The sequence below is a fragment of the Rhinatrema bivittatum genome, chromosome 1 (assembly GCF_901001135.1).
Source record: "Rhinatrema bivittatum chromosome 1, aRhiBiv1.1, whole genome shotgun sequence".
Taxonomy (NCBI): domain Eukaryota; kingdom Metazoa; phylum Chordata; class Amphibia; order Gymnophiona; family Rhinatrematidae; genus Rhinatrema; species Rhinatrema bivittatum.
Window position 1 is genome coordinate 336,761,663 of NC_042615.1, and position 25,055 is coordinate 336,786,717.

The 25,055-nt window shown below is 41.7% G+C and overlaps 1 protein-coding gene across 2 annotated transcripts in view; it reads left to right on the forward strand.

Moving 5' to 3' along the window:
* SLC4A4 (solute carrier family 4 member 4) overlaps positions 1 to 25,055 on the forward strand; it is a 782,778-nt gene that overhangs the window by 378,730 nt on the left and 378,993 nt on the right. The window contains exon 6 of one of the 2 annotated variants that reach the window (XM_029598711.1): positions 2,873 to 3,008. In XM_029598711.1, coding sequence (XP_029454571.1) covers positions 2,873 to 3,008 — 136 coding nt within the window. Of the gene's footprint in view, positions 1 to 2,534; positions 3,009 to 25,055 lie in introns of those variants that run through there. The other variant, XM_029598721.1, reaches the window with a different exon arrangement.

Below are 25,055 nucleotides of genomic sequence, written 5' to 3' on the forward strand. Positions count from 1 at the left end.
CTTCTCCCTGGGGCCTTCAGGTAAAGCACAAAGAAGCCAAAAATGCCTGTGCCTCTTGTACCTGGCCCATCAGGGCCACCACCTCATGCCTCCATTCCACCCAATGTGTCAAAGGACCAAGAGTGGGAGCACCACCGTCCGGACGCGACGGAGAGAGTGTAGGTACCGACTCAGGTGCCAAAGAGCATCGACCATCCTACGATATCGATGTCAATGCAGGATCACTCCAAGCACGCGTCAGGAGATTGGCACACCAATTCATGACACAGCGCTTTGAGCCACGATGTATTGCACAATCCTATGACGCGCTGAGGGACCCACAACAGGATCTAGCTTCAATGCGCCCCACGTTGCATCTAAAGTACCTCCTCCTCAACACAGTCAATGTCAAAAAAACATTGGCATGACTTAAGAGACACACCACGGACTCCCCCGAAGGTCTCCGCTCTGAATCAGAGGCATGGGAAGGAACTCTCGGATGTAGCGTCGCTGTCCGACTGTCCGGACTCCGAGGCGTCATCAGCCTCATCCATCCCTGTCATCTCCTCAGTATCCAGATGCAGGAGGAGGTCCCCTCAATTGCAGGAACTGCTTGAAGAGCGAACCCACCTTCTGCCGACAGTACCCCCAAAAATCCACTGAACCCGGGGACTGGATTCCGATATACTTCTAGCTGCCATTCCGGGCATCTCCAGAAGCCATTCACCTCCCTCTAAACAGGAGGATAAGCAGATGAAACCACATGCTCCTTCAGCACCCCAAAGGAAACTTTTGGCTGAGCAAGCCATCTCTCAGATTTTGGTGGTCCTCTCCAGACTATTTGCGTCCCTGGAACCCGGTGCCAGGCACCACTTCCAGCTAGTCCGTCATCTGGGGAAAGCCCTTCTGGAGAGGAAGCAGATTCCACAGGAGAAACCTCCAAGGAACATGCGTTCCCCCTGCACCTCAGTTCTCCCCCCAGCCCAGTTCACATTCACAGGACTTGCCCCCTTTTCACCAGAATCATCCCCGGGAATGCTGTCAGACCCACCTCAGCAGCCTGAGCCCTCCTCCCCACCTGAGGACCTTTCTTATTCAAAGCTCATTGAAAAGGTGGGAGCGAAACTTAATATTGAGACCAAAAAGATCTCAGACCCGAGGACTGAGGTCTTGGGAATATTGAAGATTTTTGAAGTGCCGGCTGAGCCCATGGCCCTTCTTTTCCATGGAGTACTGGATGCAATCTTAGAAAAGACTTGGGTGTCCCCCATCGCCACCCTACCGATTTCCCAGAAGATAGATCTCAAGTTCAGGATGAGGCAGTCACCGTACTACACTTCTCCTCAACTCGCACATGCCTCCATTGTAGTAGAATCTGCTATGAAGCACGCAAAGAAGATGTATGCCCCTGGGGGACAATCACTACCTCGATTTCGGGAGATGGTCCTTCCAATCCACCATGCTGGGTGCCAAGATACAACACCACCAATTTTACATCACCCAGTACCTTTATGAATGCCTCCAGTCCTTGAAACCTCACTTCAGCAATGGTTCATCACCCGTGAGTTTGCCACATTTGGTTCTGGACATGGAAGAGGGTTTGCGACACTTACTCTGTACCATCTATGAATCATTTGAAACATCGTCGAGGGCTTCCGCATCAGCCATAGCGGCTCATTGTCTAGCATGGCTAAAGGCCAGTGATATTAGGGAGGATGTGCATGGAAACAGTTTTCTATAATTTCCTGTTTTCTTTGTTTGCTCTTTAGACTGTTGTGTACTACATTATGTTCTCATTTTTTTTTTTGTGTGTGACAAAGTTATTTTATATCAGAATTTTTGTTAAGGTGCAAACAGACTTCACTGATGGTCAGTGGAACAATGTGGCATGACTGTAGCTGATGTGGATCTTAAATCTGGCCACTAGACATCACTGTTGAGCAATGGCTGAGCCGCCCTCTGCCCTAGGGGCCATGAATGTCACCTCTGCAGGATCCCCAAGAGAGAGTTTGCTGGGGGAGGGAGTTGGAACCTAGGAACCAAATTCAGGTCCTCTGTACAGCCACAAAAGTTTGTGTGTATATGTGTAATAAAAAAAAATCTGTAACTTGTTTGTAAGAGGAAAGTCATCTTTCTTGTGTTGGAGACGTCATTACCTTTTTTCCATAACCGTTCAAAATGATCCTGCATATATATTTCTGAACACTACGATAAATGCTTGTTTTTGAAATTAAGGTTCTTTTCACTTAAATCTGCAGTATTTTGCTTAGGTTTGTTATTTATGTGCATTGATGCCTGACTAAATTTATGCAGGCACAGTCTTCATGTAAAGAATAGACAAACATTTGTTAAACATTTCCTTAATTGCAATGAGCTTAGAAGGTTACAGGTAGTTTGAAAGCCGAAGGGAAAAAAAATTGCTTCGTGGGGAGGGGAAATCTAGTGAGCGGATACTTCTGCCCACGTTATATGCCCTAACCAGGTTGGCTCAAACTGGTTTTTTTGGCTATATAAAAATTAGGGTTTCAAACCTCAGCTGGTCAGAGTGCTAGAGCTCTCCTGACACTTTAAAAGGAGTTACTTTAGCTGTAACTTCATAGCTCTCTTTCTTTCTCTTTCTTTTTTTTTATAGTTATTACAGTTTTTAGAGTTATGGTATAACTGTTTTACAGTTATAAAATCACAGTGTAACTGAACTTTACTCTCAAGTCAGAAATTAAAAAAAAAAAAAAGAATTTCACAGAGAGGGAGAGAGAAAGAGAAACATCAATGTCTGGTGAAAAAGAATCCCTGGAGAAAAAAGTCAATGGCTATGGAGAGAAAGGCAAGGTGATGAGCCGCACCTCCCTAGTGATTAATCAGGCCGTTAACCGCAGTATTTTCACCTCCACAGTCTCCCCAGCAGCCGAACGGATCCGCTTTATCTTGGGTGAAGAGGATGACAGCCCTGCTCCCCCTCAGCTCTTCACTGAACTGGATGAGCTGCTGGCTGTGGAAGGACAAGAGATGGAATGGAAGGAGACTGCAAGGTGAGGTTGCATAGGGGTTTCTTAATTTTTGTTTATATGGGAACATCTGGACTGGGGGAAATGCTTAAAAAAAAAAGTTCATTGTATCATATATTTTCTCCCCCTCCCCAAGAACCAGCCATATTGAAGTTGACACAAATGGGATGATGAAAATGTGTCTTTGAATACTTGATAGTCTTTGAATAGACTTTCAAATTGTAGTTGAGCCATAATATTCTCTACTTATTGTGATCCTTTAACGTTGATATTGCTCAGATTAAAAAAAGATCTGAGTTGATATCTATAGCTATATATATGTGTAGCTATAGATGGCTTTAGATATGTATTTAACCAGAAAAGAAGTATTTTATTACTACTTCAGAGTAATTCATGAACAGAAATTGTATTTGCATACTGACACAGTGGAAAAGGATTATATTTGCAGCCAGTTTACCTGGCAGTTTACGCCCTCAAATAATTTCGTATACCATCCTGATCTTGATGCATTTTTTTCAGTGGTATTTCACCTTCTGACTTCTGTTGTCATGTTGTTGAAAGTCTGCTTGGCCATACAGTTTCATAGAAAATTTTAAAAAATTGTGCTTGGCCTTCGGTAGGTACATTTATTTGTGAGTATGACACTTGGACGAGTAATGTCATGCAGATATACTTTTATGGTAGAAGTTTAATTTTCTCTCTAGAGTCCTGGTAATCTTTTCTGTTTAACATTTATAGGTGGAAAACATTAGGAACTGGCAAATGTTATTGTTTGCAAACATGAGAATATACAGTCATCATGCAGCAAGAATGTTAGTGGCAGGAGTTGGTTACCTATCTAAGTAAAAGTAGGAGGAAAGGAGCGTTTATCTCCAGTTGTCTTTAGGGACTCTTTCCCAGTTAAACCTACTGTTTCATCAAGGTTGGAGATAGGGAGAAAATATTTTCCACTATATGTGAATGCTTTTTTTGGCGTACTGATCTGAACTCTCATGTCAATGGTGAAACCTTCAGAAGACCGTGCTAGAAAATAATCTAAATGAGCTTTGAAGTACCCATGTTTCTTCTTGTTAAACTATTCAGATTTTATCCAGAATTCCAAAATAAGTTTGAGTCAGATGTACAAAGGTTTTGGTTCCTCATTTTTGTGTTTGTGAAAAACACAAAGAGTCTGTACATCAGACTCTATGTATCCATGGTATATTTTTAATCAAACATGAGATGGTTATTTTTTTGTTGCTTAGTGCAAAAAGGACATTGATTACCATAACTACCCTTTCTCATTTTTGAGCAAACTGCTTTGAGTTGCTTGAAAAAGCAGAATATAAATAAATAAACGAGCGATTTACCCAAAGCAGATTGAGGGTTTCAGAGTCCATAATGGTTGGCTGTTTTAGTCCCTTTCGCTAGAAAATCTTTAATGGAAAAATGTGTTTTGAGAGCAGTTATCTCAGTAGTATTATGAGACTTTTATTTGCTTGATAATAAAAATGTAGTTTAGTATACCGGTTCCTGCTTGCCACCCTTACGTTGAATGTCCTTGTTTTGAGAGCTGTAGCCTAGATTTCCTCTGCTTATGTTGGCTTGTTAATTCTGCAAGATGCCAAAATAATCTTTGAATTAATTGTCATCCTGCAAAACAGGACAGGTCTTTCCATTTAATCTAGGCATGTGGGTGAGTGAAAAGTAACAGAGACCACAAATGATCTTGATTTGCAAAGGTGGCTTTTGGGCTAAACCTCATCCTACCGCCTCTTGTCACTCACGTTTGCATGTTCACAAAATGCATTTATCCTTTTACAGTTACACATTGTTAGAATACACTTTACACTTTATAAGCCTGTTGTCTAGAATTTGACTTCTTATGGTTGGTTAAGTGGCAACGTCATTGTATTTTGTCATTTAAAGCAACAGTACTAGCCATTTTCCTCACAAACTTTTGCTGGCAGTTGAAACGAAATCAGTAAGACTTATCTTGATAGGATAGATATATTTATATTTCTGAGGTGTTCTTAGCATTTAATGTTTTCAAAGCTCCTTCTGCCTTTCCTACTGTTATGAATTTGAATACATTGGGGTGGTACTGTGCGGATTCATTTTTTTTTTTTTTTTTTTAAGGACACCATACTGGCATCACATATATGGATATCAAGAATGAGAACAGCATTGACTTGGGGAAGGGAAATTAAAAAAAAAAAAAAAAAAAAAAGGGAGGAGGGTATGAGAGAACAAAAAAGGAGTCCTGAGAGTAAGACTCAAAAGAAGAAGTGTTATGGCCAAGAAAGAAACAAGTTAATATTTTAAAGAAACTAGCTAGTGCTGCTTTAAAGCAGTGATTCTCAACCCTATCTTGGGAACACTCCTTACTGGTATTGTTTGTTTTGGATATGCTGCGATTCTCAATGTATGTAAGTCTCTCTCATACATATTCATAGTTGACTTTAAAGAACTATGTCTGGTAAATTGCACACATTTACTCATAGAAATAAGCATTAGATGAAAGGAAGAAACCATGGTAAAATAAGTGATGAAACCATTTTTGGTTTAGTACTGAGGTAGTGTACAGGGTCTGATTCAGGTGGTCACTATAAATGAGCTATTCTGTAACAATGACCATGGTTTAATCAAATTTAATATCATTGCAGTATAAAACAAGCTACATAAAATGCAAGAATGACTGGTCAAGAGTAGCTAGAATAATGAACTAGAAGCTAGAAATGCCATTACTTCAAATTCCCCTTCTCCCCTTGATCCTGGTGACCTTGGGCAAATCTCATCTTATTACCCTTTGCCTCAAGTACCTGCTTAGACTTTAAGATCTTTGAAAGAAGGGAGTTCCTGTACCTGCATACTTGTTTACCTTGTTCAGCGTTGTGTATGTCCATTAGTGCGTTAAAATTGCTAAGTAGCAGTAGTTTTTAAAATGAGAAAAGAAGAGATTCCTGAGAAAATTAGAAAGTCACAAGATAGGAGGCAATGTCCTATTGTAGATTGCAAATTGGTTAAAAGATAAGAAACAGAGTAGGACTCAATGGTCAGTTTTCTCAGTGGAGAAGGGTAAACTGTGGAGTGTCTCAGGGATATGTACTGGGACTGATGCTTTTTAAATATATTTATAAATGATCTGAAAGGGAGAACAGTGAGTGAAGTGTTCAGATTTGCAGACAACACATAATTATTCTGAGTTTTTAAATCACAAGTGGCTTGTGAAAAATTGCAGGATGACCTTGTGAGACAGAAGACTGGGCAGCCAAATGATAGATGAAATGTAATGAGGACAAGTGCAAAGTGATGCACATGGGGGAAAAGTAACCCACACTGTAGTTACGCGATGTTAGGTTCTATATTAAGAGTTACTGCCTAGGAAAAAGATCGGGGCATCATTGTGGAAAGTACTTTGAAATCCTCAGTTCAATGTGCTGCAGCGGTCAAAAAAGCAAACCGAAGGTTAGGAATTATTTATTAGGAAAGGAATGGAGAATAAAACATCAGATGTCATAATGATTCTATGTACAGTATTTCTATGATAAGGCCACACCTAGTCACTGTATCTCAAAAAAGATATAGTTACATAAGAAAAGGTACAGAGAGAGGTGACCAAAATGATAAAGGGGATAGAAAGGCTAAAGAGCTTAGAGCTTTTCAGCTTGGAGAAGAGATGACTGAGGGGGAATATGATAGAGATCTATAAAATCATGAGTGAAATACAACGGCTAAATGTAAATATTTAAAAAGGTCTCCAGGGGCGATCCAGGAAACTACAGACTGGTTAGCCTGACTTCAGTGCCAGGAAAAATAGTGGAAAGTGTTCTAAACATCAAAATTGCAGAACATATAGAAAGACATGGTTTAATGGAACAAAGTCAGCATGGCTTTACTCAAGGCAAGTCTTGCCTTACAAGTCTGCTTCACTTTTTTGAAGGAGTTAATAAACATGTAGATAAAGGTGAACCAGTAGATGTAGTATACTTGGATTTTCAGAAGGCGTTTGACAAAGTTCCTCATGAAAGGCTTCTAGGAAAAGTAAAAAGTCAAGGGATAGGTGGCGATGTCCTTTCATGGATTACAAACTGGCTATAAAAGATAGGAAACAGAGAGTAGGATTAAATGGACAATTTTCTCAGTGGAAGGGAGTGGACAGTGGAGTGCTTCAGGGATCTGTATTGGGACCCTTACTTTTCAATATATTTATAAATGATCTGGAAAGAAATGACGAGTGAGATAATCAAATTTGCAGATGATACAAAATTGTTCAGAGTAGTTAAATCACAAGCAGATTGTGATAAATTGCAGGAAGACCTTGTGAGACTGGAAAATTGGGCATCAAAATGGCAGATGAAATTTAATGTGGATAAGTGCAAGGTGATGCATATAGGGAAAAATAACCCATGCTAGAGTTGCACAGTGTTAGGTTCCATATTAGGTGCTACAACCCAAGAAAGAGATCTAGACGTCATAGTGGATAACACATTGAAATCGTCAGTTCAGTGTGCTACGGCAGTCAAAAAAGCAAACAGAATGTTGGGAATTATTAGAAAGGGAATGGTGAATAAAACGGAAAATGTCATAATGTCTCTGTATCGCTCCATGGTGAAGACCACACCTTGAATACTGTGTACAATTCTGGTCGCCGAATCTCAAAAAAAATATAATTGCGATGGAGAAGGTACAGAGAAGGGCAACCAAAATGATAAGGGGAATGGAACAGCTCCCCTATGAGGAAAGACTAAAGAGGTTAGGACTTTTCAGCTTGGAGAAGAGATGGCTGAGGGGGGGATATGATAGAGGTGTTTAAAATCATGAGGTCTAGAACAGGTAGATGTGAATCGGTTATTTACTCTTTCGGGTAATAGACTAGGGGCACTCCATGAAGTTAGCCTGTGGCACATTTAAAACTAATCGGAGAAAGTTCTTTTTCACTCAACATGCAATTAAACTCTGGAATTTGTTGCCAGAGGATGTGGTTAGTGCAGTTAGTATAGCTGTGTTTAAAAAAGGATTGGATAAGTTCTTGGAGGAGAAGTCCATTACCTGCTATTAATTGAGTTGACTTAGAAAATAGCCACTGCTATTACTAGCTACGGTAACAGGGAATAGGCTTAGTTTTTGGGTACTTGCCAGGTTCTTATGGCCTGGATTGGCCACTGTTGGAAACAGGATGCTGGGCTTGATGGACCCTTGGTCTGACTCAGCATGTAGTAATTTAGTAAAAATCTATATATTTTTTTGAAAGAGTAAATAAAGTCTAGGGGACAATCCATGAAGTTAGTAATTAGCATATTCAAAACAAATCAGAGAGCCCATGATGGCATAAGTTAGTGGCTTCCAAACCTGTCCTGGGAGATCCCCAGCCAGTTGGTTTTCCGAATTCCCACACTGAATATAGATGAGAGAAATTTGCATTTAATTATGGAGGCAGTGCATACAAATCCAAATCATGCATATTCATTGCAGATATCCTGAAAACCTGACTGGCTCAGGAGTCCCTCAGGACAGGTTTGGGAACCTCTGGTGAAAGAAGACGTTGGGAGAGAAGCTCTGATACTGCCCAGTCTCTTTCTATCTTCAGCTTTATTTCCGCATGTTTAAATGCAAAATGAAGCTCTCATCCTAACCTGATTGGCCAGGCAGTGGTTCATGAACCCCTCTCTGTCCCAATGGCATCAGGTGAGTTGTTCATTGCCGCTGGCTCTGAGGAAATAGATTGGCGGCTAGAAGATGTCGGGAGGTTTCCCTGAGTCCCGATACGAGTTCCCCCTTCACTGGCAACTCTGGTGTCATCATCATGCACTGCACAACTAACTGTGTTTGGCTTGGACTAGAGTCAATGCAAGTGTAATGCTGGGTGCATCTGTTTTTGGGAATTCTGCCTGCATTGGAGCTTTGGGTCAACTGTGTGCTGGAGGGGAAACTTCAGGTCTTGAGGTTAGTGATGAGCTTTCGTTGGTGTGTTTCTCTCCTTTATTTCAAGCCTTGGCCCTTGCTGTTCGTTCTCACACACCCATGGAAGCTCCAGCTGTGAGGTTCTGCATCCTGAAGTCCTCCTATTACCCTGGAGAGCATTTGGACAGTTTTGTCCTCTGTGGAGTCCTTTCTATCCTCATTATCTTCGTCTGTGAATAATTTTAACAATTGAATACAGTCTCGTGATATTTCTTTGGACAATTATTCCCACCAAATTGCCTCACTCACACAAATGTGAAAAAGGTCTTTGCTGTTCTGTTGACCCTTGGGCAAGATAAAAATGTGACTCAACATAGAATGGAGAAATTGGAAAAAACTCTGAGATCTTCAAATTTATGAGTTCTAAACTTTCCTATTTCTATATCCTCTGAGGAACTATTTATATGCCATATATTTTGGGTTTATCACTGGGGACTATGCCTTCCATTAAGAAAGAGAAAGATACAGGTCAGGATGGTTTGTAGTTACGACAACAACATAGAGCATCCATGGACATTTCTGCGATTCTGGAATCTACTGTGATTGAGGCGTATCGTGCTACTTTGCTTGTGACTTTTTCTTCTCAGCCAGACAGAGACTTAGTGCTTCGATTGCTTTTTCATTGTGCTCATATGCCGTTAGTGGGTTTTAAAATAAAGATTTTTCCTGACTTTTGCTGAATTACACAGGAACATAGGAAGAAATTCCTGGCTTTGCACCAGGAAATTGTGGCACTGGGTGCTAGTTTTGTTTCTTCATTTTCCTTGTAAACGTTTGATTATTTTTTATTCAGATTGATTTGTCTTTTATGAACCTTCTCAGTTTAGATATTGTATTGATTCCCAGACTCCTGTGGGGGATAGTCCCTCTGGATCTCGATGGGCTTACGTTAGGTGATGGTGTATAGTGTATACTTTTATTTGTAGCTGACATTGTCTTCTTGGAAGAATTTTTCTTTACTTTTCCTTATATTTAATTGATATGGTTTTTGTATGCAATCGCATAATATCTCTTTTTCCTTTATTTCCTGTTTTATTTTTCTTAAGTGATTGCTTTTTTTCATTGCAAGCTTCACCTGAATGTTAATTATGAAATGTATAAAAAGTAAAAAAACAAAAAGCGGAGAAAATTTGCCAATGACTCAAATTCAAAGTTGTTAAATTACAAGAGGATGTTGCAAAACTGGGAGACTGGGTATGTATGCAAATGGCAAATGAAATTTAATGTAGACAAGTGCAAAGTGATGCACTTAGGAAAGAATAACCCAAATCATGGCTAAATAATGCAAAGTTCCACATTAAGGATCTAGATGTCATCATTGAAGATACGTTCAAATCTTCTGCTCAGTTTGCAGCAGCAGCCAAGAACGTAAATACAATGCTAGGGATTATTAGGAAAGGAATGGAGAATAAAACATAGAATATCATAATGCCTCTATATCACTCCGTAGTGCAACCTCATCTTGAATATTGTGTGCAGTTCTGGTCACCACATCTCAAAAAAGATATAGCAGAATTAGAAAATGTATGGATAAGGGTGACCAAAATGATAAAGGGAATGGAACAGTTCCCCTATGAAGAAAGACTTAGAGGTGAGGACTCTTCAGCTTGGAGAAGAGACAGCTGAGGGAAGATATGATAGAGGTCTATAAAATAATTGGAATGGAACGTGTAAACGTTAATCAGTTGTTTTACTCTTTTGAAAAATGCAAAGACCAGGGGGGACACAATGAAGTTACTAGGTAATACATTTAAAACTAAAAAGAGAAAATATTATTTTACTTAATGCATAATTAAGCTCTGGAATCTTGTTGCCAGAGGATGTGGTGAAAGCTATCAGTGTAACTGTGTTTAAAAAAGATTTGGGTAAGTTCCTAGAAGAAAAGTCCATTAATCATTAATAATGTAGAGTTGCAGAAATCCACTTCTTATTCTTGGGATAAGCAGCTTGGAATCTGTTTACCCCTTGAGATACTGTAGGCAATTGTGACCTGGATTGGCCATTGTTAGAAACAGGATCCTAGGCTTGATGGACTCTTGGTCTGATGCAGTATGACGAGTGTTATGTTCTTAAAATTCCTTTTCACTCATTGCACAATTAAGCTCTGGAATTTGTTGTCAGAGGATGTGGTTAAAGAAGTTAACGTAGCTGGGTTTAAAAAAGGTTTGGACAAGTTCCTGGAAGAGAAGTCTATTAATTGTTACTTTCCAAGTAGACTTGAGGAATCGTCACTGCTTATCACTGCAAAATAGAAGCACGGGATTTATTTATTGTTTGGGATCTTACCAGGTACTTGTGACCTAGATTGGTCACTGTTGGAAACAGGATCCTGGACTTGGTCTCTCTGGCTGACCCAGTATAGCAATTCTTAGTTCTTATGTTCTAATTAAAAGGTATAGCCAGGAGGATATTATGCTTGCAGGCAACATGGAATTTATTTTAAAACTTTAGAACGACGTCAATACAAATTCACCTTTAAGTTAACTGTATAAACTACATCAAAATCCCACCTTTCATAAATTTCTTATGTTTTTCATAAAAGACCTTCAGAACACCCTGCAGTATTTTTTGGGCATTATTGCTCCATTGTTAGACTGCTAAAGGGCCATTTTTAAGCATTGGTCATATACTGACACTCAAATATTTTTCTTTTTTCCTTTTTTTTATATTATATTAAAAACTCAGTGCTATATCGTAATGCACAGAAATTCTTTAAAGCATCTGTTATTCGCCAATATCAGGTACTTCCCTTAAATAGCAGAGCTCAGTTCAGCTCTATTTAGTTTGAGTACGAGTGTTCCTCTTGGGGAGATAGCAGAACTCTGTCCAATGTGATCACGTTTCGCGTCCCAGCTGCCTCAGGGACCTCTCTGATATCAAGATTGTATTCCGGATTCCAAGGGATTTTTTCGATTTCAGATCATATTGATTTCATCTGCGGGTGTTATTACATCCCCGCGGTATCCGCGGGGCTGTAATGATACGATATAGACTGAGTTTTTAATATAATATAATATAAAAAGGAAAAAAAGAAAAATATTTTTTGTGTCAGTATATGACCAGTGCTTAAAAATGACCCTCTAGCAGTCTAACGATGGAGCAATAATGCCCAAAAAATACTGCAGGGCGTTATGAAGGTTGTTTATGAAAAACATAAGAAATTTATGAAAGTTGGGATTTTGATGTAGTTTATACAGTTAACTTAAAGGTGAATTTATATTGATGTTCTAAATTTCTAATAGTGCAATTGTCAAAAACGTTAAAGGAGAATCTTATTTATTTTAAAACACCATATTAGTGGCTTAGAGTCAGTGTGTACCACCAGTCAAGACATTTAAATATTGTAAAACTAGCTGTTAAGCCTGTAACAATGGGCTGCATTTAAAAACATTTTTTCGGTCCATTTCCTTCCCACTCATTCTCCTTCCCACTCCCTCCCACCTCTATTCTCTCTCCTCCCTTCCCTCCCTCTCTCCTCCCTTCCCTCTCTCCTCCATCCCCTCAGTCACTCCCCCTTTCAGCTCATCCACAACCGGCAGACTGAAGATCTCCGGGAGGGGGGTGTCCCTCCCTCGCGCACGCCGCCATCGCTCCTGCTCCTCCCAGCGTCATTTTTGTTTTTCGGGCACGCTCCGCTCTGACAGACGTGCTCGCATGGGCGGCAGAGCTGCTCTCTACTGCGCATTTGCGGGCCATCGGTCAGAGCCCATTTATAAGGTAGATTAGTTGGCTTTTGTGGGTCCCTCAGTATTTAGCAGAAATACATCCAGTATTCCCCTGTGTACTAAACTGGTATATAGAAATACCGCATCATAACGTAATTTGCATGCATTTGCCCTTTTATTCCCTGAACTTGCTGCCATTCTCTTATGTATGTGCTTGTACCACCATTCTTTCTTCCTCCTCTGCCACCTTCTGTATCTTTCTCCCTCTGTGCCTTCCACTAGCTCTCTTCCTCCTCCAGCCTGAATCTTCTCCTCTCTCTTCCTTCTCCAGCCCCTGTGCATTAAGCAGTTTTCTGCTCTCACTTCCAAGCTCCCAGTGAGGCAGACATAGAGGACATTTGCTGTTAGGCTGCCTGTGGTGCAGAAGTTAAAGCAGTCTGAGCTACTGCCAGGGAGGTAGGGGGAAGCCTGAGGTGTAAGGCTCAGCTCCTTCTCCCCACCCTTCCACTCACAGCACAGGCGAAAAGGTAGGGGTGGAGCTACTGCTGAGAGCTAGCTGAGGTCTTTCCCACCTCCTATCCTCACAGTTTGCAATCACTGCAGGGGGGAGAGGAGATGGGGGAGGGACCACTATTCCACACTCATGCTGACGTGATGCCCCTCCTGCTTCCCCTTCCTATCTGTAAATGGAAAAGGACGAGGGAGCTGGACTTTCAGTGTATGGTTACTACTTATGACTGGGCACTATACAGGTCCACCTAAAACTGGACTGTTCTGTTCAGAACTGGCAATTCTAAACTTAGCAAGTACAAAATCAGTAGTAGCAGGAAAAAAATAATTCAAATACGTGACAGTTTTAACCTAATCAGAAATACAGCAATGCACCAACTCAGGTCAACTGTCCATCAAATCTACTTGTTTTCCGTGATGCTAGATGATTGAGAGCCACTGGAGTGAGAGATATTTGCATACACTGCCTTCACTGTATGTATGCAAACATATGCCATGCATATTCATTGTAGATATTCTGAAAACCAGACCTGTTTGTGACACTCCCACGACCAGTGTTACCTTCCCCCGATCTATTCGAATACCATGGTTCCTTTATGAAATTCTGGAGATGCTGTGCTCTGATACCTTACTTCACTGGCTAACTTTTCTGCTGGCCCACAAATGGGACTGTTTGTTTAAACTGAAAATTGTGCAGGAGATGGGATCTGAAAAATTCAGTTGTGCAGAGGAGGAACTAAACTAGCGAATGAAGCTGCCTGGCACCTGCTTGCCTCTGGCTTTGTGATCCAGCCAGTAGGGAGATAAATAAGATTCACATTTTATCTGTAATCACTAAACACTAACAGGTGGCGAAATCTTTGATTTCAGATTTCCATAACTCTCCCCTCCCCCTCCCAAGGTTGTTTATCTCAGAAGTTTTTCAGCAGTAGGTTGCTTTTGAACAAGTTATTGGGTTGACTAAAAAAAAAAGAGATCCATGTCAAATCATGACTAGCAGCAAAATTCAAGACCATTTTCCAAAAACTATTAGAAGGAAGTTAGGGTGGGATCTATGAAAGAATCATATGAATTTTTTCAGATCAGTGATGTGAAAACGATTATTGTAAAAGAGCATACATTGAATCTGCTTTTCATCAAAGCTTTCTCCCATTCTGTATCTAGGATGAGACCCATAATATGCAGGCTCTTAGTTCCATGCAGAATGAATGTTACTGTTGTTTATATGGACAGTTTAGAAATGACAAAGAAATATAATTTTAAAATTGCAACTAGAAATATGCAGTGCTGTACACCGATGCGCATAAAAGACTGTCCCTGCTCCATGGAGCTTACAGTCTAGTCAAGACAAGCATACATGACAAACAAGAATCTGTAGGAAGTATATTTATTTATTGAAGAGAAGTGTTTAGGATGTAACAGCTGCTTCACAAAGGTGCATTTTTAAACTGGATTTGAATACAGTATTAGCATTAGGCATTTGTTATTGATAGTAAAATAAATGTGCTGACTGACATGGCAGTAAAGTCCACTTTTGGCTGATATGTGTCAGTAGTTGAGGGGCTTTGCTTTCTTACAAGATGAAGCAAAACAGTTCCTGTGAAGTGATGGAGTTACAATAAGCAGGGGCATCCAACCTTTTTACATGAGGGGCCACGATGCATTTTTTCTTATTTAGGGGGACTGGCAAGCAATTTTTGTAAAGATATTAACACCACCAAAAATTTGCATTTTTATCAAGAATCTTCAAGCAAGTCTTAATTTTTAGCCTACTTTTTCATTATTATATTGAACACTGTTTCAATGAGTTATCTAATAGAGGGGTGAACAAATTTTCAAACTATGGATCCCTTCCATTCTGGAATCCTGCCCTCATATCAGTCTTTTGCCAACAAGTCAGCTCTTAAATTAGTTGCCAAGCACCCAGAAATCACACTGTCAGCCAACAGCTCAGAGGCCCAGTTTTGATATTCTTCAAGTTGCTGAAAGGAGCAAACACATCACACCCACCTACAGAGAGAGAGAGAGAGAGACGCACACTCACATCACACCCACCTACAGAGAGAGAGAGGAGGGATGCACACTCACATCACACCCACCTACATAGAGAGAGAGAGGAGGGATGCACACTCACATCACACCCACCTACACAGAGAGAGAGATGCACACTCACATCACAACCATCTACACAGAGAGAGAGAGATGCACACTCACATCACAACCACCTACACAGAGAGAGAGAGAGATGCACACTCACATCACACCCACCTACAGAGAGAGATAGAGATGCACACTCACATCACACCCACCTACAGAGAGAGAGAGATACACCCGCACACCACACCCACCTACAGAGAGAGAGAGAGACACGCGCACCCCACACCCACCTACAGAGAGAGAGAGAGACGCGCGCACCCCACACCCACCTACAGAGAGAGAGAGAGACGCGCGCACCCCACACCCACCTACAGAGAGAGAGAGACGCGCGCACCCCACACCCACCTACAGAGAGAGAGACGCGCGCACCCCACACCCACCTACAGAGAGAGAGACGCGCGCACCCCACACCCACCTACAGAGAGAGAGAGAGATGCGCGCACCCCACACCCACCTACAGAGAGAGAGAGAGATGCGCGCACCCCACACCCACCTACAGAGAGAGAGACGCGCGCACCCCACACCCACCTACAGAGAGAGACGCGCGCACCCACACCCACCTACAGAGAGAGAGAGACGCGCGCACCCCACACCCACCTACAGAGAGAGAGAGACGCGCGCACCCCACACCCACCTACAGAGAGAGAGAGACGCGCGCACCCCACACCCACCTACAGAGAGAGAGAGACGCGCGCACCCCACACCCACCTACAGAGAGAGAGAGACGCGCGCACCCCACACCCACCTACAGAGAGAGAGAGACGCGCGCACCCCACACCCACCTACAGAGAGAGAGAGAGACGCGCGCACCCCACACCCACCTACAGAGAGAGAGAGACGCGCGCACCCCACACCCACCTACAGAGAGAGAGAGACGCGCGCACCCCACACCCACCTACAGAGAGAGAGAGACGCGCGCACCCCACACCCCACCTACAGAGAGAGAGAGACGCGCGCACCCCACACCCACCTACAGAGAGAGAGAGACGCGCGCACCCCACACCCACCTACAGAGAGAGAGAGACGCGCGCACCCCACACCCACCTACAGAGAGAGAGAGACGCGCGCACCCCACACCCACCTACACAGAGAGAGAGACACGCGCACCCCACACCCACCTACACAGAGAGAGAGAGACGCGCGCACACCACACCCACCTACAGAGAGAGAGACGCGCGCACCCCACACCCACCTACAGAGAGAGAGAGACGCGCGCACCCCACACCCACCTACAGAGAGAGAGAGAGACGCGCGCACCCCACACCCACCTACAGAGAGAGAGAGACGCGCGCACCCCACACCCACCTACAGAGAGAGAGAGAGACGCGCGCACCCCACACCCCACCTACAGAGAGAGAGAGAGACGCGCGCACACCACACCCACCTACAGAGAGAGAGAGAGAGACGCGCGCACCCCACACCCACCTACAGAGAGAAACTAAAAAGATCATGCCACACAAAGGTAGACCAAAAACTGTCACACCACTCAGACACAGATCACGCCAGGCAGATAAACAGACTGCACCACACCCAAGCAGAACAGGTATCTTTGGAAGCTGACAATATTGAAATCTAAACTTTGGTTCAGCTCCGCACCATTTCTTCATTACCAGCTTTTCATTATGTTGCCACCTGTTGTGTCACACCTCTTAGACCTTTTTTTCAAATTTATTTTACTTATGAGGAATTAATTCTTACAAATAAAAACAATGAAAAAGACCAATTAGCATCAACTGTCATAATTATACAAATCAAAGAATCCAATTATAAATAGCCCATCATGTATAGATAGGAACCCAAAAAAATAACATATGAGAAAAATAGAACATCTAGCAAGAGCTTGTTGCTAACCATTCAAAAATAACTCCAGTTGCTTTGGCTCAAAAAACAGGCACCAAGGGAACGACAAACCCTTTCACTACCAGGCTTACTGCAAAAAAAAGATACTTTTATTTATATTCTGCTTTTTGCTACTTCAAAGCAGATTACATGCAGGTACTGTAGTTATTTCCCTATCCCCACAGGGCTTGTAACCTAAGTTTGTACCTGAGTCAACATAGGGTAAAGTGACTTGCTCAAGGTTACAAGGAGTGGTATTTGAACCCTGGTTCATAGCCCACTGTTCTAACCACTAGACTACTTTCCAGAATCCAAATGACAATAGCCCTACTTGTGAAAAGGCTGCATGCCCTAGAACACAAATACATTGCCTATTAGGAGAAAAATAGAATATGACAAGCTGGACTGCTACAGGTCCTTACCAGAAGGTACACATAGCACAAATCCTAGCCTTGGTGAAAACTCACTCACTTACTCACACACACACAGACAGACAGACACACAAAAAACATGGAGGTCCATATTCAGACACAGTCCAGCTAGCAAAGGTAGCCGGATAAATTTATCAGGCTAACTTTAGAGATGTATTCAGTAGTACAGCCGCATTATTGAATATAGCTGGCTATCTTTAATTTAGGTGGATAATTATATAGCCACCTAACTTTAGGACAGTTCTTTGGCCCTACCAAGATTAGCCGGCTAAATCATCCAGCTAACTTTGAATTTTGGAGTTAAGCCGGTTAAATTAGCCAGCTAACTCAGCTCCTCCTAGTTACACCCCGGAACGCTCCTAAATTAGCCGGCTAAATTCTAGCCCCCTAACTTATTAGGAGGCTAGAATTTAGCTGGATATGTGCCCAGATACTCATTTTTACTGGTTAACTTCTGAGTTAGCTGGCTAAATGCTTTTGAACATGGACCTCATAAGGGACTAGAAACCAGAAATAAAAAAATGTACGGATAAAAACTGAACTGGAAATCCCAAGAAACCCCAATTCTGCACACAGTTGCAACAATTTTAAACTGAAATACATTTTCTCTTGTACTGTGCAAATACAAAGAGATAAATGCATTTTTCCCCAAAACTATGGAGAAAATCAGATTTCTCACAGAAGAGTGAGCAGGGAAACTTGGTGTGATCTGGGGTAAAGAAAAGAAACAGTAGCTAGAGCAGCAAAATATGTTGTATCCTGTGAGTAGGCCAGAGATGAAATTTGACTAGGGACAACATGGACCAGCACCAAAACCCTGAGAATTGTACTTGCTGGTAACCTTTCTGTACCTTATAATTTGAATTACTGTTGGTACTATTATATACTTTTATTTTTTCTCCACTTAATTTTTTTTTTATACTTTATTAAATTTCTCAAACATTTTACAATGAAAAAGAAAAGATAAATGAAAAAACAAACTCAATATTCCATTTCTAGGAACAAAAAAAAAAAATAGGAAATTACGTTTGTTATTCCAAACAGTCCACAATAATGGGGAGCCTAATAATACAAGAAAATATTATCCACGAAAATATTCATTACCATTGAATAAATCAGAGAGTATACATTTTTTATGACCATTTAAATCCAACTTACATCTAACTCAGTCCCTCATCCGCCTTTATCAGTAAGGAATACTTCCAGATGAGAAGGTTCAAGAAACACAAACTTATTTTTCTGAAATGTAACAAGACATTTACAGGGAAATTTTGAGAAAAAATGTTGCCCGAAAGGCTAACACTTTGTCTCATCAAAAGAAATTGTCTCCTTCTGTACTGTGTATTCCTAGACACATCAGGAAATACTTGAACCACCTTGCCACAAAAGGAAAAATTCTTATTTTTGAAATATTTTTGCAGTACAAGATTTTTATCCTGCTCTAAACCAAAAGCCACTATTAATGTGGCTCTTGTGGCATTTTCATCAGTCGAAGCCTCTAAAAAGGATGTTAAGGTAGGGCTTTTTTCACTCAACACATCCATTCCTCCTTCGGGTTCTATAATTTCTCTCCTAAAATTAGATATAAAGTACATCTTAGATATCAACAGATCATTAGAGATACTTAATATCTCATTCACATATTTTCTAAACAATTCCTGAGGAGATAATAGCCTTGTATATGGAAAATTTAAAAATCGTAAGTTCTTACTTCGCCAACAATTTTCCAAACTCTCTATGTTCTTATACATTATCATAATGTCTTTTATAAAAGTAGTCCCCATTGCTTTTAGAAATTTCTGTGAGCCCATTGCTGAATTAGAGGCTTCAACATGATCTAATCTTTTACCAAATTCTTCCATTTTTCCTTTTACTTCATTGGATAGGACTGTGGACTGAGTTATGGATTGGGAAACCATCCTCTCCACCTTTATGATGGCTTTCCAAACATCTACTAGGGAGATGTTTTCAGGCACCAGCATTTCCTCTGAAGCCTGCTCTAGAGACTTTTCTCCATTTTCCTTAGTTGTTATTCCCTCCCTTAATTCAGGGGTATTCAAAACACTTACCCCTTCATGTTTGGGAGTAACATTGGATTTCTGGTCCTTGGTGGGACTTGCAGTAGCCCCCGATGAGAGAGAGAGAGAGATTTCTTGTACAGCCTCCTTGGAGGTCTGGCTCCCCCTTCGTACAATGTGGGTATCCATTGGAGCCCCTCAGTTCTTTACCCAGTGGTGTTGATGTTGAAACCTTGATTTTTCTCTTCTTACCCATCGAGGAGTACAACCGGGCCTTTTCTCAAATTTTTCTCCTTTGGCGCACCCCTTTGGCTGTGCGCCGGCGGCTGCGCACCACTGTGCGTCTCCTTAAATCGGCACAGCAATTGTCTGTTGTTGATGACGTCAAGGGTGGGGGGAATGGGAGTCATGATGTTCTGCTCACCAAACGCTCTCAATCCCAGCTGCCCTTCCTCCTTTTGGAGTGTCTCTCTCAAGGTAGGCTCCCACTCTCTCTTGCTGTGTGTCTCCTTAAATCAGCACAGCAATCATCTGTTATTGATGACGTCAAGGGGGGGGGGGAGTCACGATGTTCCGCTCACCAAACGCTCTCAATCCCAGCTGCCCTTCCTCCTTTTGGAGTGTCTCTCTCAAGGTAGGCTCCCCCTTCTCCACTTAATTTTAACATTTTTATGGGGGGTGGGAGAAAGAGGAGGTAGGTGGTCAAGGGTGGAAACATTTAGAACACTTAATCACTAGTCAAAAATCTTTAGAAGCCTGGGATATTTCTTCCTTAATGTTTTTTTCACTTTTTTTTTTTGTTTTGATGATCACCTTTCCTGTATTCTTTTTAGTTTGTTATATTTTTATTTATTTGTTTTTTCACTTTTCAGAATTTTAGGCTCCAAGGTACCAAATTTTAGGCACCCAAGTGACCTGGTCTCCAGGATTTTTCCAGCCTTGGAGGGTAAAGAGGAGGGGAAAATAGGGAAGATGGGGTTAGGCAGACAGGGAGGAGGTAGGAGACGGGGGGGGGGGGGATAAGAGAAGAATGATAGGGAGATGGTAGAAGAAGGGGAGTAGGAGACGAGGAGCAGGGAGAAGTGCAGGAAAAAAAGAATGCAGACCCTCCCCTCCCCTCAGTAGCTCTCAAACCTGAATCCCTACAATTCCACAAATGCCCACTGGTCACCAATATTCCCTCTTCCCCTAAGAATTGGGAAGACACATAAATAGGAAAAGGGACACTTTTAAATTACCCACTATCCCCAGCAGCCTTCTCAGGCAGCTGCCAGAAAGTGAAACTTCTCTTGCGCTGGCCACCTTCTCGGAGCCACAATTGATGTCTTGTCTTCTTGCTTTCCTAGGATGGACCCCCAACAAAGAGGTTTTTAGCACTGTGATCCTTCTGCCATCGGTCCTCTCTTCCTCCTTCCTCTGGGGAGGAGGAGACCTTATTGCAGTTGCCTACTCTTCCTCCATGAGAAGGCACCTTGCTGCCCTTCCTCTTGCCTCTGGTGGGGGTGCTTGCCACGATCATGCTCACTTCTTTCCGCCTCGAGGGAAGATAGGACTCTTGCTACCATTGGCTTGCTCTTCTTGCCTTGCTGGGAGGTGGGGGGTCCTTTATCTTGATCACCAGCTCTTTTTCCTGCCTCTGGAAAGAGGTTGTACCCTTGCTGCGATTGGGTCCCCTCTGCCTCAAGGGGAGAAGGGGCCATTGCCCTGATTGGCCTGCTCTTCATCCTATCTTTGGGAGAAGGGGCATGTCCTTGTTGAAACTAAGCCCAGTTTTAGAAGTGGCTCACTTGCACGTGGAAACTTGAAGGTTGACTGTGCTAATCTTGCGCATCATGTGCCTGCAAGTTCTAAAAATGCTTACCCGTGCATGCAGTTTTCCGTTCCTCTTCAGTGACTGGGAGGCTACATGGAAACATATGACAGGCTATATTCTGCCCTCTGGGCCTTAGGTTGTACAATCCTGCGTTGAGGCATGAGTAGTGGTTTTGCATAGTAAAGCAAAATTAGTTTGTTCATACTAGTGAGTGTGTGGATAAACATTGTGGCCATAGAAAAGCAAATATTCCTGGTAAGTGGATAACTGTGTCCACCTCAATATTGACTGGTACCTGAAATGTATCATGCTTAAGTGTTTATGGTGAGTGATTTGGACCAATGGAGAAGAGACGGCTGAGGGGGGATATGATAGAGGCCTTTAAGATCATGAGAGGTCTTGAACGAGAAGATGTGAATCGGTTATTTACACTTTCGCATAATAGAAGGACTAGGGGGTATTCCATGAAGTTAGCAAGTAACACATTTAAGACTAATCGTAGAAAATTATTTTTCACTCAACACACAATAAAGCTCTGGAATTTGTTGCCAGAGGATGTGGTTAGTGTAGTTAGTGTAGCTGGGTTCAAAAAAGGTTTGAATAAGTTCTTGGAGGAGAAGTCCATTAACGGCTATTGATCAAGTTTACTTAGGGAATAGCCACTGCTATTAATTGCATCAGTAGCATGGGATCTTCTTAGTGTTTGGGTAATTGCCAGGTTCTTGTGACCTGGTTTGTCCTCTGTTGGAAACAGGATGCTGGGCTTGATGGACCCTTGGTCTTGACCCAGCATGGCAATTTCTTATGTTCTTATGCAAATCCCTGTATCTAAAATGCAGTCTTGCATATTGACCCAGGAGTTAAATTAAGACCATGGCATCAGAATTTTTTAAAGCTTATTCTCTCCAAAGAATTTAAGCTTTTGGACAGAGTGGGTATTAGCTCTTGATAATAAGATCCCCAGTTGTGGAAGACATGGTGGGGAACAATGCAAATGTTACTTATACTGCATGGATACAAAGTAGCATACTCCAAAATTAGTAATCAAAAAAAGGAAAGATTAAAGTAACAGACTCTGGATGATATGCAGAATGTATTGTTTTATGTTATGAAAAATGATGAGTTCTGCCTTAAGAAGTTACAAACTTGATATCCTTATAGTAGAAAGGAATGTATGCACATTTTTATATAGGTGTTGTAAATCCATCAACTGATAGCACTGGAGGAATAGCCTAGTGGTTACAGCAGGAGTCTGAGGAACCAGGGAGGTCACGGGTCAGTTCCTACTTTTGTGAAAATCACTGCCTGCTCCATTACCTCAGGTTGAGATTTAGGGCCTGGTTTACTGAGGCTTTCACCCCATTCTGGGTCTATGGGAAAAATGCTTAGTAAATGAGGTCCTGAGATTGTAAGCCCTCTGCGGACAGGAAATACCTGCAGTACCTGAATGTAACTCACCTTGAGGTACCAATGAAAAGGCATGAGCTAAATATAAGATTAAACGTTATTGCTACAGGAATGTCTTTCACTGCTTTGGATTGCTCTCTCAGTTTTGAGTTCTTGTAACCATAAAGATTAAAATGATTCATTACATTGCTTTATGGGACTGAACCATCTCAAATGGTAGCACAGTTGCTACTGTAGAGAATATGGATATAAATTAAGATTTAATATGAACACTTGCTTACAGCTTTATCATTGTATAATGTACAATGAAATATGTTTCAGCTAATTGCTTGAAATGACTCTTATCTCAAGAGACTAGTTGGTTGACTTGGCAGTAGTGACGCAGACAGAATGATCTTAGGAGAGAGACAGTTTGTCCAATAACCTGTCCTTACACAGGGGGATATATCTCACTTTGTATTAGAAAGATCTCAGTGTACAGTGATTTAACAGTAAATAGTAATTTTATGGGGGGAATCTGTGTATGTTTTGCCATTTACCAAAATATTCTGATTATATATGTAGCAATTCTTCTTTTCTGACTTTTGTAGGCTTTTATGAAGGGACTATCTTCTGTCATAGCTGCCAAAAACATTCTGATTAATTACATTACCAAGAAAGCAAAGAAATACACACTCAAAGAGAGGTCACATTTTGGCGCACTAACATTTGAATTAGATCTAGCGATGAGAGGCTGCAAAAGAAATGAATTAGTTCTTGAGTAGCTCCAGTAAAAAAAAAATTGATCACAAAAGATCTATACAGATGTGATAATCTAGGTATCTGAAAGAATAGCTATGGGTGATGTAACTGAATAAACAGTGAGAGAGACTTTGGGCTATGACAGCTGTAAGAAAAACACTGCCCCAAAGTGATTAGATTGCACTGTAATTATTAGCAGTGTACCTGGTTAAAAGGAGTAAATGAATTAATTATAAAATTTTACACAGAATAACTGGAGACGAGCAGAGTATCATGAGATCTGATATGTAGCACTTTCATAATTATATCTGTTTCTACTCTGAAAAGACATCTGGTTTGAATTTAATAATGTTTAGCCAGAATAATACTGATTAAAGCATAATAAGAACAGTGCAAATGTCACTTTGGAGAGACAGTTGCTGACATGATGAAACTGTGTTTCAAAAAAGCTTAAACCTGTTCTTTCACAATATAGGCGAACCACAATCCAGCAGTAATGGCTGCCAGGGAGGGCAGGTTTGGGTCAGTTATCGCTTAGGAGAAAGAAAGAAAAATGCCAAAAGGGAGACTGCGGGCCTTTTGGCTAGTTCCTCTTTTTTTTTTCTTCTTCTTTCTTTCTGAAATTGGGCCTTTTTTGGGGAAATAAAGTTGCTGTAGGGACTGTTCACCTTCATGATAGTTAAGGGCTATTTCTGTACCTGCAGCACATTTTAACATTTCCACATGAACAGGAGGAACTTCAGCTTTAATTTAGAAATTACTGAAGACGCTCAGCATAACTGTTTACATTTTTCTCTCTCATTGGAGGTGGCAGTGGTGAAAAAAATACGTACCTCTTGAGGGTCAAGGGAAGGTAGGTTTAAAAACTGCAAGCAATAGGAGCATTTTAAGACTAAAAACTAATCTGCTAAATTTTCTTGCAGCTTGCAGAGATCTGTAGTAGTTCCTTCTCTCCCAATCTGGGAATTTCTTTTGTGTGCCACACAGCTGACTGCCTGCTAACCAGTTGTGGGAAAACAGATGTTTGTTTTGAGTTTGCTAAGTCCTGATTTATATAGACATTACTGTTTTTTTAATATAATAGTTATTTTCTTCTTCAGAAGGTGTATAGTGATTTATTTTAACATTGTTCATCCAGTGGTAGAATTTTATTTGCTTTAGATTTAGCTCACTCCTTTTCATTGGTAGCTCAAGGCAAGTTACATCCAAGTCAAGTAGGTATTTTCCCAGTCCCCAGAGGGATTACAGTCTTAAGGGCCTGATTTACTCCCTTTCTATGACTATGGGAAAAATGCTTAGTAAATGAGATCCTAAGGGGTAGATTTTAAAAGCCCGGCTCGCCTATTTTGCATAGGCCGCCGGCGCGCGCAAAGCACCGGGACACGCATAAGTCCCGGGGCTTTGCTTGGGGGGCATGCCGGGGGCGGTGCGGCATTTGGGGGCGTGTCCGGGGGGGCATGGTGGCTGTCCGTGGGAGGGGCCGGAAGCAAGACGGCAGTCCAGGGGCGGGGCCAAGTGCTCCGGTACAGCGGCCTATGCCAGGGCAG